This window comes from Ranitomeya variabilis, chromosome 5, assembly GCF_051348905.1.
Source record: "Ranitomeya variabilis isolate aRanVar5 chromosome 5, aRanVar5.hap1, whole genome shotgun sequence".
NCBI lineage: Eukaryota > Metazoa > Chordata > Amphibia > Anura > Dendrobatidae > Ranitomeya > Ranitomeya variabilis.
The window spans coordinates 413010220-413024969 of NC_135236.1; the positions used below are offsets into that span (position 1 = coordinate 413010220).

At 46.5% G+C, this 14750-nt stretch overlaps 1 protein-coding gene across 2 annotated transcripts in view; it reads left to right on the forward strand.

Annotated features, from left to right (window-relative positions):
* Positions 1-13985, forward strand: part of LLPH (LLP homolog, long-term synaptic facilitation factor) — a 21481-nt gene extending 7496 nt beyond the window's left edge. For both annotated transcript variants that reach the window (XM_077265184.1, XM_077265185.1), the window contains exon 3: positions 13575-13985. In XM_077265184.1, the coding sequence (XP_077121299.1) occupies positions 13575-13738 (164 nt within the window). In that variant the 3' untranslated portion in view covers positions 13739-13985. The remainder of the gene's footprint in view (positions 1-13574) is intronic.
* Positions 13986-14750: the final 765 nt, after the last annotated feature.

The following is a 14750-nucleotide window of genomic DNA, read 5'->3' on the forward strand; positions in this document are numbered from 1 at the left end:
CTGCTGCTGTAGCCCATCTGCCTCAAAGTTCGACGCACTGTGCTTTCAGAGATGCTCTTAGGCCTACCTTGGTTGTAACGGGTGGCGATTTGAGTCACTGTTGCCTTTCTATCAGCTCGAACCAGTCTGCCCATTCTCCTCTGACCTCTGGCATCAACAAGGCATTTCCGCCCACAGAACTGCCGCTCACTGGATTTTTTTTCTTTTTCGGACCATTCTCTGTAAACCCTAGAGATGGTTGTGCGTGAAAATCCCAGTAGATCAGCAGTTTCTGAAATACTCAGACCAGCCCTTCTGGCACCAACAACCATGCCACGTTCAAAGGCACTCAAATCACCTTTCTTCCCCATACTGATGCTCGGTTTGAACTGCAGGAGATTGTCTTGACCATGTCTACATGCCTAAATGCACTGAGTTGCCGCCATGTGATTGGCTGATTAGAAATTAAGTGTTAACAAGAAGTTGGACAGGTGTACCTAATAAAGTGGCCGGTGAGTGTAGTATTTATGTACCAAAAAATCCTTTATTAATACAATAATATTAAAACAGTAATATATTTCAAATATATGGTGTTACCCAGTCAAGCACAAGAAGGGGAGAACTACCCCCTGTAATGCCCCCATATATAATCACATAAGTAAGCATAAAAGGAGAGCAAAAAGACAACAAGCCCCCCACGGTAAAGGATTGAAGTTATAAAGACACCAGAGTATATCCACCGCTAGTGCGGTAACCAAAACAGGGTCATAATAAAAGTGCATAGTGCATAATTATGTAGTGGATATCAGAGGTGAGCTTACCGATTAAGAGGGCAAAGCAGGGGGGGTCCCACCAGAACAAAAGAACGCCCTGACGCGCGTTTCGCGGCTTTACCACGCCGCTTTCTCAAAGGGGTGAAGTATGAGTGGTGCAGGACCTGATAATAACCCCCCCCCCGACCCCGGTCACATGTATAATCCCGGCCAATCCGAGCGGCACCGCCGGCGCATGCGCACTGCGACGGACGGGTCGGGAATGCGGGACGGGCGTCAGGCACAGTGCGCAAGCGCCAGGAGAAGACCTGGAGATCGCGCACGGAGCACGGAGATCGCGCACGGAGCACCGAGACGCCCGCCCACAGACCAGAGCCGCCCATACACAGCGCAATGCGCACGGCCACCCGGGTGAGCCAATAAGAGGGAAAGGTACAGCCGCTGATGTAAAAAGAAAGAAGTGTCTGGCCATATAAAGAGTGCATAAGTACAGGTGATCTTAAAAATAGAATATGCTAAAGTGCCAAGACATAGTGCAAAAGTGCCATTACATGTACACATATATGCCAAGCCCCCAAATAACTACCCACCGTTATGGTGAACTCGGGGGAAGGGGAACATGACAAAAATAAAGACATGGATGGCACCAACATAGGTACATTATAGATTTGTAAATTATAAATGGTGCCATTTACCAACAATAAAAGACAATGTATACATGCATATAATTATACGGATGAGCACAGTCCATTGTATATCTTATGCACCCGGATAACTGGCACAGAGCCAAAGAGAAGGGATCCATAGTTTCAAACAGCAGACTGTAGATGGAGTTTTTTCTAGTTCATATATTCCATCAAATGCAGGGATAAGGAGAGGACCCAAAGATGCGAAACTGTTAGGCCGGCGTCACACTTGGCGTAAGACAATACGGTCCGTATTTTACGGCCGAAATACGGTGAAATGTTCCCAAAATAGTGATCCGTAGTCAGGGTGTGTCAGCGTATTTTGCGCATGGCATCCTCCGTATGTAATCCGTATGGCATCCGTACTGCGAGATTTTCGCGCAGGCTTGCAAAACCGACATCTAATGGATTTATGTGCTCAAATGTTCATTAAAACATATATACAGTATATATATATATATATGTCATTGAGACACATATATATATATATTCTGTATTTAGATTTCATTCAGCGCGATATCTGTGAACAGCCGGTAATTCAATTGCCGGCTTTTAATTTCTCCTGCACAAACCCGACAGGATATGAGACATGATTACATACAGTAAACCATCTCATATCCCCTTTTTTTGCATATTCCACACTACTAATGTTAGTAGTGTGTATGTGCAAAATTTCAGCGCTGTAGCTGCTGAAATAAAGGGTTAAATGGCGGAAAAAATTGGCGTGGGCTCCCGCGCAATTTTCTCCGCCAGAATGGTAAAGCCAGTGACTGAGGGCAGATATTAATAGCCAGGAGAGGGTCCATGGTTATTGGCCCCCCCGTGGCTAAAAACATCTGCCCCCAGCCACCCCAGAAAAGGCACATCTGGAAGATGCGCCTATTCTGGCACTTGGCCACTCTCTTCCCACTCCCTGTAGCGGTGGGATATGGGGTAATGAAGGGTTAATGCCACCTTGCTATTGTAAGGTGACATTAAGCCAGATTAATAATGGAGAGGCGTCAATTATGACACCTATCCATTATTAATCCAATTGTTGGAAAGGGTTAAAAAACACACACACACATGATTAAAAAGGATTTTAATGAAATAAACACAGCGGTTGTTGTAATAATTTATTGTTCTCGCAATCCATTTCCAGGCCCTCGCTTGGCAAAATAATAAACGCACAAGATACATACCTTCTGATGTCAGATCACGTCCCACGAAGTAATCCATCTGAAGGGGTTAACTAATATTACAGGCACAGCTGCGATAAACCACTCGCTCGTGCCTGTAATCCCCGGGTGCTGAAAGGAAAGCAGTGATCTGTACTTACATTGAGTCGCGGTGAGGCGCCCTCTGGTGGATGTTCTCATGAACTGCAGCCTGGGAACTTTTTCCCACGCTCCAGGTCATATGAGGACATCCACCAGGGGGCGCATCACCGCGACTGAAGGAAATGTAGGTCAATGACCTACATTTCATTCATTCGCCGGGGATTACAGGCACGGAGCACAGCTGCATTTAGCAGGGCTCCTGCCTGTAATATTAGTTAACCCCTTCAGATGGATTACATCGTGTGACGTGATCTGACATCAGAAGGTATGTATCTTGTGCGTTTATTATTTTGCCAAGCGAGGGTTTGCAAATGGATTGCGAGAACAATAAATTATTACAACAACCGCTGTGTTTATTTCATTAAAATCCTTTTTAATCGTGTGTGTGTTTTTTTAACCCTTTCCTACAATTGGATTAATAATGGATAGGTGTCATAATTGACGCCTCTCCATTATTAATCTGGCTTAATGTCACCTTCCAATAGCAAGGTGACATTAACCCTTCATTACCCCATATCCCACCGCTACAGGGAGTGGGAAGAGAGTGGCCAAGTGCCAGAATAGGCGCATCTTCCAGATGTGCCTTTTCTGGGGTGGCTGGGGGCAGATGTTTGTAGCCACGGGGGGGCCAATAACCATGGACCCTCTCCTGGCTATTAATATCTGCCCTCGGTCACTGGCTTTACCATTCTGGCGGAGAAAATTGCGCGGGAGCCCACGCCAATTTTTTCCGCCATTTAACCCTTTATTTTAGCAGCTACAGTGCCCAAATTTTGCACATACACACTATTAACATTAGTAGTGTGGAATATGCAAAAAAAATGGGGATATGAGATGGTTTACTGTATGTAAACCATGTCTCATATCATGTCGGGTTTGTGAAGGAGAAGGAAAAAGCCGGCAATTGAATTACCGACTTTTCACTAACACCGCTGCGTATTTCTCGCAAGTCACACTGCAGGTCCGTGTGGAATCCGTATTTTTCTCGCCCCCATAGACTTTCATTGGCGTATTATTAGCGCAATACGCTGACAAACGCAGCATGCTGCGATTTTGTACGGCCGTAGAAAGCCGTATAATACTGAACCGTAATATACGGCTAATAGGAGCAGCCCCATTGAGAATAATTGTGCCGTATGTAATGCGAGTTTTACGGACGTAGTTTCTGCGCTCTTAGGCTACGTTCACATTTGCGTTGTGCGCCGCAGCGTCGGCGCCGCAGCGCACAACGCAAACAAACGCGGCAAAACGCATGCACAACGCTGCGTTTTGCGCCGCATGCGTCCTTTTTTTCATTGATTTCGGACGCAGCAAAAATGCAACTTGCTGCGTCCTCTGCGCCCCGACGCGGGCGCCGCAGGGACGCATGCGGCGCCAAACGCAAGTGCACCGCATGTACATGCGCCCCCATGTTAAGTATAGGGGCGCATGATGCATGCGGCGCCGCTGCGGCGCCCGACGCTGCGGCGAGGACCGCAAATGTGAACGTAGCCTTACGTCCGTAAAACTCGCCAGTGTGACGCCGGCCTTACTGTGATAAAAACACAAAAAACATTAAAATCAAAGAATAAAAACAAAACAGTACGGGGGACAGAGATGAGGGACCACAGGAACTAGTCTAAAGACAATACTAGAGATAAGGAGCAAAGCTCAACGATTCATTCAGGCCCGTAGGGGTCAGAGTATCAAGTAGAAAAATCCACTTGGATTCAATCTGTGCAAGGCGCTTTTTATAATCACCACCTCTACTACCTAGATGGAGTACGTCAATCCCCCTGACCAGAAGCAATTTGTCATTGCAGTTGTGGTGTAACCTAAAGTGCCGTGGAATTGTTTTTAGGTCAGTTATTGAGAGCGCCGTCTTGGCCGCGCCAATGTCCCGCACATGCTCCCGCACACGAACCCTCAATTCTCGGGTCGTGAGTCCAACATAGATCTTTGGACACGGACAGGTAGCATAATAGATGACATTAGTAGTACTACAAGTTATGCGCTGTCTAATTTGGAATGTTCTTAAGCCATCACTTGAGGTGAACTCGGAGCAGCGGAGGACATTGGCGCAGGCAAGACAGCGCCCACATGGGATACACCCTGGACGGGGACCCCCCCGTACCGAAGATATTTGTTGGAGCCGGGATGTAATGGCTCCTGACCAACATATCATTGAGATTCCTGCATCTTTTAGGGGTCATAAGGGGACGGCTACCCAGGGCAGCACGCAGGGAGGGCTCAGTATGCAGAACAGGCCAATGTTTGGCGAAAATAGAACGCATGTTCTCCCACTCATGATTGTAGGTCGAGATAAACCTTATCGGTCCACTCTTACTCACAGCACGACGTCGAGTAGTACAGTGCAAGAGATCACTCCGTGGGGTTGCCCTGGCACGATCGTATCCAGTTTTGATAGCTCTATTGCTATAACCGCGGGCCTTAAACCTCCGTTTAAGATCGTCCGCCTGTGATGTAAATTTGGTCTCAGTAGAGCAGATTCGCCGCATCCTGAGAAACTGTCCGACCGGGATGGCCCTCACAGTAGATGGATGGTGAGCAGAGGTGGCATGCAACAAAGAGTTGACAGAGGTCGGCTTCCTGAAGACGTCGGCCTGGATGCGCCGATCGGAATCGATCTCCAGGCGGACATCCAGGAAGTCGACCATGACTGCACTGAAAACATATGTTAAGCGTATGTTCAATGTATTGTTATTCAAGCATCTCATAAAGTCCTCGAGCTGGCGGACGGTTCCCCCCCTCCTGGCGCTTGCGCACTGTGCCTGACGCCCGTCCCGCATTCCCGACCCGTCCGTCGCAGTGCGCATGCGCCGGCGGTGCCGCTCGGATTGGCCGGGATTATACATGTGACCGGGGGGGTTATTATCAGGTCCTGCACCACTCATACTTCACCCCTTTGAGAAAGCGGCGTGGTAAAGCCGCGAAACGCGCGTCAGGGCGTTCTTTTGTTCTGGTGGGACCCCCCCTGCTTTGCCCTCTTAATCGGTAAGCTCACCTCTGATATCCACTACATAATTATGCACTATGCACTTTTATTATGACCCTGTTTTGGTTACCGCACTAGCGGTGGATATACTCTGGTGTCTTTATAACTTCAATCCTTTACCGTGGGGGGCTTGTTGTCTTTTTGCTCTCCTTTTATGCTTACTTATGTGATTATATATGGGGGCATTACAGGGGGTAGTTCCCCTTCTTGTGCTTGACTGGGTAACACCATATATTTGAAATATATTACTGTTTTAATATTATTGTATTAATAAAGGATTTTTTGGTACATAAATACTATATGCTCCTTATTTTTCTCCTGTTGGTATAAGCATATAGATGAAGCAGCATCGCCATGCCATAGAAACTGTCAGCTCTGCACTGACAAGAGAGTTTCCTAGCTCTGGTGACCCGGATGTTGTCATGACAACATTGCGTCACCATGGCAATGATCGGGACCCCGCGTCACATCACGGGGTCTCCAATCCAAAAGGCAGAGGGGCTGTCAGCCTTCTGTTGGCTTCCGTAATGCTGCAATGATCAATCACAGCATTTCGGGGGTTAAAGTGCCGGGAGTGGTCTGTGACTGCTTCTGGCACCTAGTGCCAGCTATCAGAATCAGCTGACACCTGACGGCGATCGCCTGCGTACCCTTGTTTCAAATTAAAGACTTTATACATGCTGTGTCTTTATTTACCATATAACTGTAGGATTAGTAATTGTTAGGTGCATACTGCTGTTTTTAGGCTGGGGGGACAATATCCATGGTCCCTTAGGGTATGTTTCCATGTTCAGGAAACGCTGCGTGTTTGACGCTGCGTAGAGCCGCAGCGTCAAACACGCAGCTTCCAGATGTTGCAGCATAGTGGAGGGGATTTCATTAAATCCCGTCTCCACTATGCATTAAAAGACGCATGCGGCGGACCCGCGGAAACGGACATGTGGCGCGTCTTTTAAGAACGCAGCTTGTCCTTACAGTGCTGAAACAACGCAAGGACAACACAGGTGACCTGCCAGTGACCTCAGGTGCAGATTTGGTCAGGATTTTACATGCATAAAATCCTGACCAAATCCTGATGCAATCCTGAACGTGGACACACCCTCACTGGCCTGAGAATACCAGCCTTCAGCTGTCTGCTTTAGCAAGGCTGGTTGTCAAAAATGGGGGGAATCCCATGCAGTTTTGTTAAATTACGGTATTTATTTGAATAATTAAACACGGCAGGGAGGGCCCCTCTATCCTTGAAAGCCAGTTTTGCTGTAGCTGACAGGTGAGGGTTGCAGCCCTCAGCTGTGAGTTTTGCCTGGTTCGTTATCAAAAATACAGGGGAACCCATGCAGGTTTTTTTTTTTATTATTATTTATTTACAGTGCAGGAGTCGGCTGATGAACACTCCCAGCAGCTGCTCCTGCTCTTACTGTTATTAGCGGCAGCAGGTGTCGGCTGATGGGAGCAGTAGTCCAATTAGCTGACAGCAGTGACTGGAGGTAAACTTTATACTGTCAATCACAGCTGCTGGCTCACACTGTCTTTTGACAGCGTGGGAATCGCGGCTGTCTGACCGACGGGGATGATTTTACTGCTATTCAGAAGCCGTGCACATGACAGGGTGGCAAACGCTGTATGTTCAGATCCCCGGCTTAATCTCTTCTGGTTGACAAGCTGTATGGTCGCATCATGCAACCATGCAGCCTGCCATCTAGATGTAGCAGAGCTGACTGTTAGGTCACATCCTGCTGTCCTTGCCTTTTTTGCAGCAAATACGCTGCAAAAGAAAGTCCTCCTGCATTTTTGCAGCATTTTTTCACCATCCATTCAAGTCAGTGGGTGAAAACCGCTGCAAAAACGCTGAAAGAAGTGACGTGCTCTATGTAGAAAACAAAAATGCAGCAAAACACAAAATCCTGATGACAAAGTGTACGATTATATCCTTTGTACAATTTCTTTTTCTCCTTATTTTAATTTATATAATTTTGTACGGTGGCTCAGTGGCTAGCACAGCAGCCTTGCAGCGCTGGAGTCCTGGGTTCAAATCCCAAGGACAACTTCTGCAAGGAGTTTGTATGTTCTCCCCGTGTTTGCGGGGGTTTCCTCCCACATTCCAAAGACCTAATGATAGGGAATTTAGATTGTGAGCCCCATCTGCGACAGCAATGATAATGTGTGCAAACTGTTAAGCGCTGCGGAATATGTTTAGCGCTATATAAAAATGATTTATTTATTCATTCAATAAAGATGTAACTTTTTTTACAGTTTGAATTTTGGGTAGTTGAATTTATGAATGGAGAAGAGTTTGAGCATGGGCACATCTTTGTTGACGATTGAGCTCTGCAGAGCACCGTTCTTGAGATCTTTTTCTTAGGATAACAAGGTCGAGCCCCCAGAGATCAGTAAGTTATCCCATGAATCAGGGATAAATTTTAAAGGGAATCTATTGTCCTGTTTTTCTACCGCATCTCATAGCAGCATGATGTAGGGATAGATACCCAGCTTCCAGTGATGTATCAGTTAGGCTAATTTCACATTAGCGTTTTGCTGAGCTGCGGAGGGCTGTGGACTTCCTTCGTGAAGCCCCACCCTCGGCCGCACCTCCGCCTCTCTGCTCCGCGTACGTCCGCATGCGGCCTGCGTACCTATCTTTAACATTAGGTACGCAGGTCGTGCGGATGTATGTGGATGCCCCCGCATGCGTCGTTTTGACGATGCAGAGAAAAAAAAAATTCCAACCAGCTGCGTCTGACACGGGTTGCCGCGTCCGCATACATCCACACGACCTGCGTGTCTAATGTTAAAGATAGGTACGCAGGCCGCATGCAGACATAGGCGGAGCTCAGCGGCGGAGGTACGGCCGTGGGCAGGACTTCACGGAGGAAGTCCGCAGCTCAGCAAAACGCTAGTGTGAAACTAGCCTTACTGTTCTGCTTGATTCTGTTTTGATATATTTTTTTTTTGTCTGCTGAAGATCCAGCAGTTTCTGAATGCGGAGCTCTGTATAACCCCACCTTTGCCAATGATTGATAGCTTTCTGTGTACACTCTGTATAGGAAGAATCCAATACTGCCAGTCAGTGGTGGAGTGTGATTGGACTATGTGACAGCAGACCAAGTGGTTTTCTAGTGATAAAATTGCTGTTTTATCAGCAGGAGATAATCAAAATTACAGCATGCAGACCAATAAGTGTTACATTTTGCTGCTCTCAGGTGGCAAAAACCTTGTGAAATTCCCAGGCACATGCATTTGGACTTCACTGGGATGGAGCTGTACTGTGCTGAAGAAATGTATAGAACAGTCATCCACAAGATGACAAAAACATCAGAAGTCGAGCTAGAAGACTTGAAAAGATAGTCAGTTGTTAAAATTAGCATCCAAATAAAATTCTATAAGGGTATGTGCACACGTTGCGGATTTTGCTGCGGGTCCGCAGCAGTTTCCCATGAGTTTACAGTTCAATGTAAACCTATGGGAAACCGAAAACGCTGTGCACATGCTGCAGAAAAAACCACGCGGGAACGCAGCGGTTTACATTCCGCAGCATGTCACTTCTTTGTGCGGAATCGCGGCGATTCTGCACACATAGGAGTGCATTGATCTGCTTACTTCCCGTATGGGGCTATGCCCACCATGCGGGAAGTAAGCGGATCATGTGCGGATGGTACCCGGGGTGGAGGAGAGGAGACTCTCCTCCAGGCCCTGGGAACCATATCTGTGTAAAAAAAAATATATATATATACTCACCTCTCAGCGCTGCACGCGGCCGTCCGGTCGCAGGGTTGCTATGCGAGCAGGACCTGCGATGATGTCGCAGTCACATGACTGTGACGTCACGAAGGTCCTTCTTGCATAGCATCTTTGGAACCGGACCGCCGCGTGCAGCGCCGAGGAGATCGGGACGTCGGAGGGTGAGTATAACCATTTTTTTATTATTTTTAACATTACTATTGATGCAGCATCAATAGTAAAGCAAGTGCAGCAGTAAACCCGCAGCGGAAACCGCAAGACAAACCACGATAAATCTGCAGGGATAACCGCAGCGGTTTTGCCCTGCAGATTTATCAAATCCGCTGCGGGAGGACCCTTCCTACACAGAGGACCCTTCCTACGTGTGCACATAGCCTAAAAATGTTTTTTTTTCTTATGTTATCTCTCATGATTGTTAAGTAAAAAAGGCAGCACACTGCAGCGCTAAGACATGCAAATATGAAACATGAAAACTGAACTGCAATACTGCACTAGAAATATGAAAATTGAGAGCGTTTAGCGCATAAAAATGGCCAATTTTATGTGTACCTGATAGCCCCTTTACGGCATCTCTCTTATATCAGGTCCTACGCTTGCCTACCTCGCTGAGAATAAACGTCTCCTTGTGAATGGGTACCTGTGAAAAACCTCTTCCTAGACTCATATTCTCTCTCTCTGTGGAGGGGTACTGGACCTGCTGCGATTAAAACACCTGAGGCTAGGAGGCGGAGTGCTCAGTCAGAAGGCTAAATAATATATTTGAAAAAACTGACCGTCACATCCATACATAGACTAAGTGTGAACAGGTGCTGAACCTAGAGTAACCAACTCATATATAGTTAAGTAAAAAAGGCAGCACACTGCAGCGCTAAGACATGCAAATATGAAACATGAAAACTGAACTGCAATACTGCACTAGAAATATGAAAAATGAGAGCGTTTAGCGCATAAAAATGGCCAATTTTATGTGTACCTGATAGCCCCTTTAAGTCAAGTACCTGGAAATTAGTATCCAAGTATCTGAAATGTGTAGAGTGGGTTAAAGAATGAAAGCAATGATGTGAATATTGGCACAGTTGTAAAAACATTTTAATGGTCCGGGTCAGCTGGTGTGATCAGACTGTAAAGGTATGGTACCAGATCTGTAATACATTTCCTTTTCAGCAAGGAATCTTTTGTTTTTGAACTGAATCCACATGATTGTGTACAGACGGGTGGCGGTGGGGGATCCTGGCACACAATCCATTGTGTCTACTTGAAGACTTTTGTTTTTATGGTATCAGTTTTCATCTCCACCGAAGACAGATTTATTTTCCTGTGTGGGTCCCGGTCATGCTGTGCGTGCATTGATTCTCCTGCCCCTCTGGAGAATTTCATCTGACATTTTCTGGGCATTGTACTTGGGTTGTAAATTGCAAAACTAACACTGCATCATCTTTAGTCATGTCTTTTCTAGTTAGGGAAGCACCACAAAGCATGTTATAATGTGGAGTACCAATTAGCTTTTATGGGGCTTTAACCAAAGAAGTCAAAAGAAAAACTGATTTTGCTTCTTACCACAAAAGGCAAGATGTTTTGATTACAATGTAAGGCTACGTTCACATCTCCTTCAAAGGCAGATTGTCCTATCTGATGGGAAAAATAACTACCGTATATACTCGAGTATAAGCCGACCCGAGTATAAGCCGACCCCCCTAATTTTGCCACAAAAAACTGGGAAAACTTATTGACTCGAGTATAAGCCTAGGGTGGAAAATGCAGCAGGTACCGGTGAATTTCAAAATTAGAAATAGATACTCCATACCATTCATTATGGCCCCATAGATGCTCCACATAAAGCTGTGCCATATATAATGCTCTGCACCGTTCATTATGGCCCCATAGATACTCCACATAAAGCTGTGCCATATATACAATGCTCTGCACCGTTGCCCCATAGATACTCCACATAAAGCTGTGCCATATATACAATGCTCTGCACCGTTGCCCCATAGATAGCTGTGCCATATATATATATGCTCTGCACCATTGCCCCATAGCTGTGCCATATAGTGCTCTGCACCGTTGCCCCATAGCTCTGCCATATAGTGCTCTGCACCGTTGCCCCATAGCTGTGCCATATATATAGTGCTCTGCACCGTTGCCCCATAGCTGTGCCATATAGTGCTCTGCACCGTTGCCCCATAGCTGTGCCATATAGTGCTCTGCACCGTTGCCCCATAGCTGTGCCATATAGTGCTCTGCACCATTGCCCCATAGCTCTGCCATATAGTGCTCTGCACCATTGCCCCATAGCTGTGCCATATAGTGCTCTGCACCATTGCCCCATAGCTGTGCCATATAGTGCTCTGCACCATTGCCCCATAGCTGTGCCATATAGTGCTCTGCATCATTGCCCTATAGCTGTGCCATATAGTGTTCTGCACTGTTGCCCCATAGCTGTGCCATATAGTGCTCTGCACCGTTGCCCCATAGCTGTGCCATATAGTGCTCTGCACCATTGCCCCATAGCTGTGCCATATAGTGCTCTACACCGTTGCCCCATAGCTGTGCCATATAGTGTTCTGCACTGTTGCCCCATAGCTCTGCCATATAGTGCTCTGCACCATTGCCCCATAGGTGCTCCACATAAATATGTGCTGTTGCTGCCGCTGCAATAAAAAAAACAAAAACACATACTCACCTGTCTTGCTTGCAGCTCCTCGGCGCCATCTTCCCGGCGTCTCTCTGCACTGACTGATCAGGCAGAGGGCGGCGCGCACACTATATGCGTCATCGCGCCCTCTGCCTGCAGTCAGTGCAGAGAGACGCCGGGAAGATGGCGCCGACGCCCGGCGTGTGGAACGAGGAGAGGTGAATATGCGATACTTACCTGCTCCCGGCGTCCCGCTCCTTCCCCCTGTCTGTCTTCGGTGCCGCAGCCTCTTTCTCTGTCAGCGGTCACCGGCACCGCTTCATTAGAGAAATGAATAGGCGGCTCCGCCCCTATGGGAGGTGGAGCAGCCTATTCATTTCTCTAATGAGCGGTCCCACGTGACCGCTCAGGGGAAGAGGCTGCGGCACCCGGAGACAGTGGGACGTGCAGGGGGGGCGACAGGAGCCCCGGAAGCAGGTAAGTATATGACGGTGCTCACCCGCCGACCCCACCACCGATCATGACTCGAGTATAAGCCGAGGGGGCACTTTCAGCCCAAAAATTTGGGCTGAAAATCTCGGCTTATACTCGAGTATATACGGTACATGAACCACATTTCTTTCCATCAAAACTACTAAGCTCGGCCTCTTTTCTCCTAATTAATGCACCATGAATGGTGACCTGTTACAAAGACATGATGCCCTCAACACCACTACCACCAGTGTGTTGCTTTTGATCTATAAGCATGTCCTTCCTTCCCCACAAAAAGTGATCTAAACTTGGATATCCAAGACATTGCTATAAGATAATTCTGTTTATATAATAATAGTCACAAAATGACACCTCTATTCAAGGAACCAGTATTATCGCCATACCTTTACTGAACATAATGCAGTATGCCTAGACCGCAATGGCCATTGAAACTGCTATAGAAGGTATACACATAATACCACCACATGGCGACCAAATACCACCATACTCATCATTAACAAAAACCAATGTATTAAGACCAATGTTAAATGAATACTGTTCTATAAGGAGCCAATACCGCCATACCATGACCACATATTCCCATCATATAGAGTGGTGACTGAATAATACCATCATACAGTGACTATAGTGGTAGATATAGGGCATATACAGTATGTGTATACAGCATTGATAAAACCAGTGACTTACTGGTGCTGTTTTCTCTGACAATACTGTAGTTAGCATTCCAGTGCTCAGTGTGTGCACTGTGATGGTGCACAAGTCTGCAGTCACATAGTGACAAGCCCTTTAACATTTATTTTGGGTTTAAGTAGAAAAGTCCTAATATATAAGCAGGAGGTTGTTATAAAGAAAACAATATTTTAATTTTGAGAATGATTTCAAATATTTTGCAGGTTGTGACTTTAAGCCTTTTTTTTCTCTTATCCATGCTATCCACTCTTTATGGCACTCATTCAGGTGAAACTTCGAAGATGGAAACAGATGGAAAACGAAACAAGAAAACTCTCCGAGATGAGCACGGGCAGTACCCCGTATGGATGCACCCGAGACAAAGAAAGAAGCTGAAGACTCAACGTGGAAAAAAAGGAAAATCTAAAGCCCCAAAAGGACTAGCGTGGTAACATCCGATGTATTCTGCCACAAAGTGTTTGTATATAATATCCCATGAGAATACATCTGAAACAGTGGAACCGGAGGCAAAACATGTGTAAATTCTTTTAAGGATTTTATTTTTATTTTTCCTTTTTACTGTAAAAACTTTCCCATTCTACAAAGCGTAATTTCTTTTTAGCTTTCCATTTCATCAATGGTATCTGTCTGAACATGGACTGGTTATCTGAAACTACAAAATAAAACTGATCAAAGTTGCTTTGTATTTACTCGTTGATGTTTCATAAAGAAAATGTAGTTTATTTCTGATCCAGCAAAGCAGTAGGTCTCTAGATTTTATTACTGAGAACAGAAATGACAAATTTCGGCACGTCTTTATTCCAGTAAGGGTACCGTCACACATTGAAATTTCCATCGCTACGACGTTACGATTCGTGACGTTCTAGCGATATCGTTACGATATCGCTGTGTCTGACACGCTACTGCGATCAGACACCCTGCTGAGAATCGTACGTCGTAGCAGATCGTTTGGAACTTTCTTTCGTCGCTTGATCACCCGCTGACATTGCTGGATCGTTGTGTGTGACAGCGATCCAGCGATGTCTTCGCTTGTAACCAGGGTAAACATCGGGTAACTAAGCGCAGGGCCGCGCTTAGTAACCCGATGTTTACCCTGGTTACAAGCGTAAACGTAAAAAAACAAACCGTACATACTCACCCGTCGGTGTCCTTCAGGTCCCTTGCCGTCTGCTTCCTGCTCTGAGTGCCGGCCGGAAAGTGAGAGCAGATCACAGCGGTGCTGCGCTCTGCTCTCAGTGTACGGCTGCACTCAGCGCAGGAAGCAGACGGCAAGGGACCTGAAGGACACCGACGGGTGAGTATGTACTGTTTGTTTTTTTACGTTTACGCTGGTAACCAGGGTAAACATCGGGTTACTAAGCGCGGCCCTGCGCTTAGTTACCCGATGTTTACCCTGGTTACCCGGGGACTTCGGCATCGCTCCAGCGCCGTGATTGCAACGTG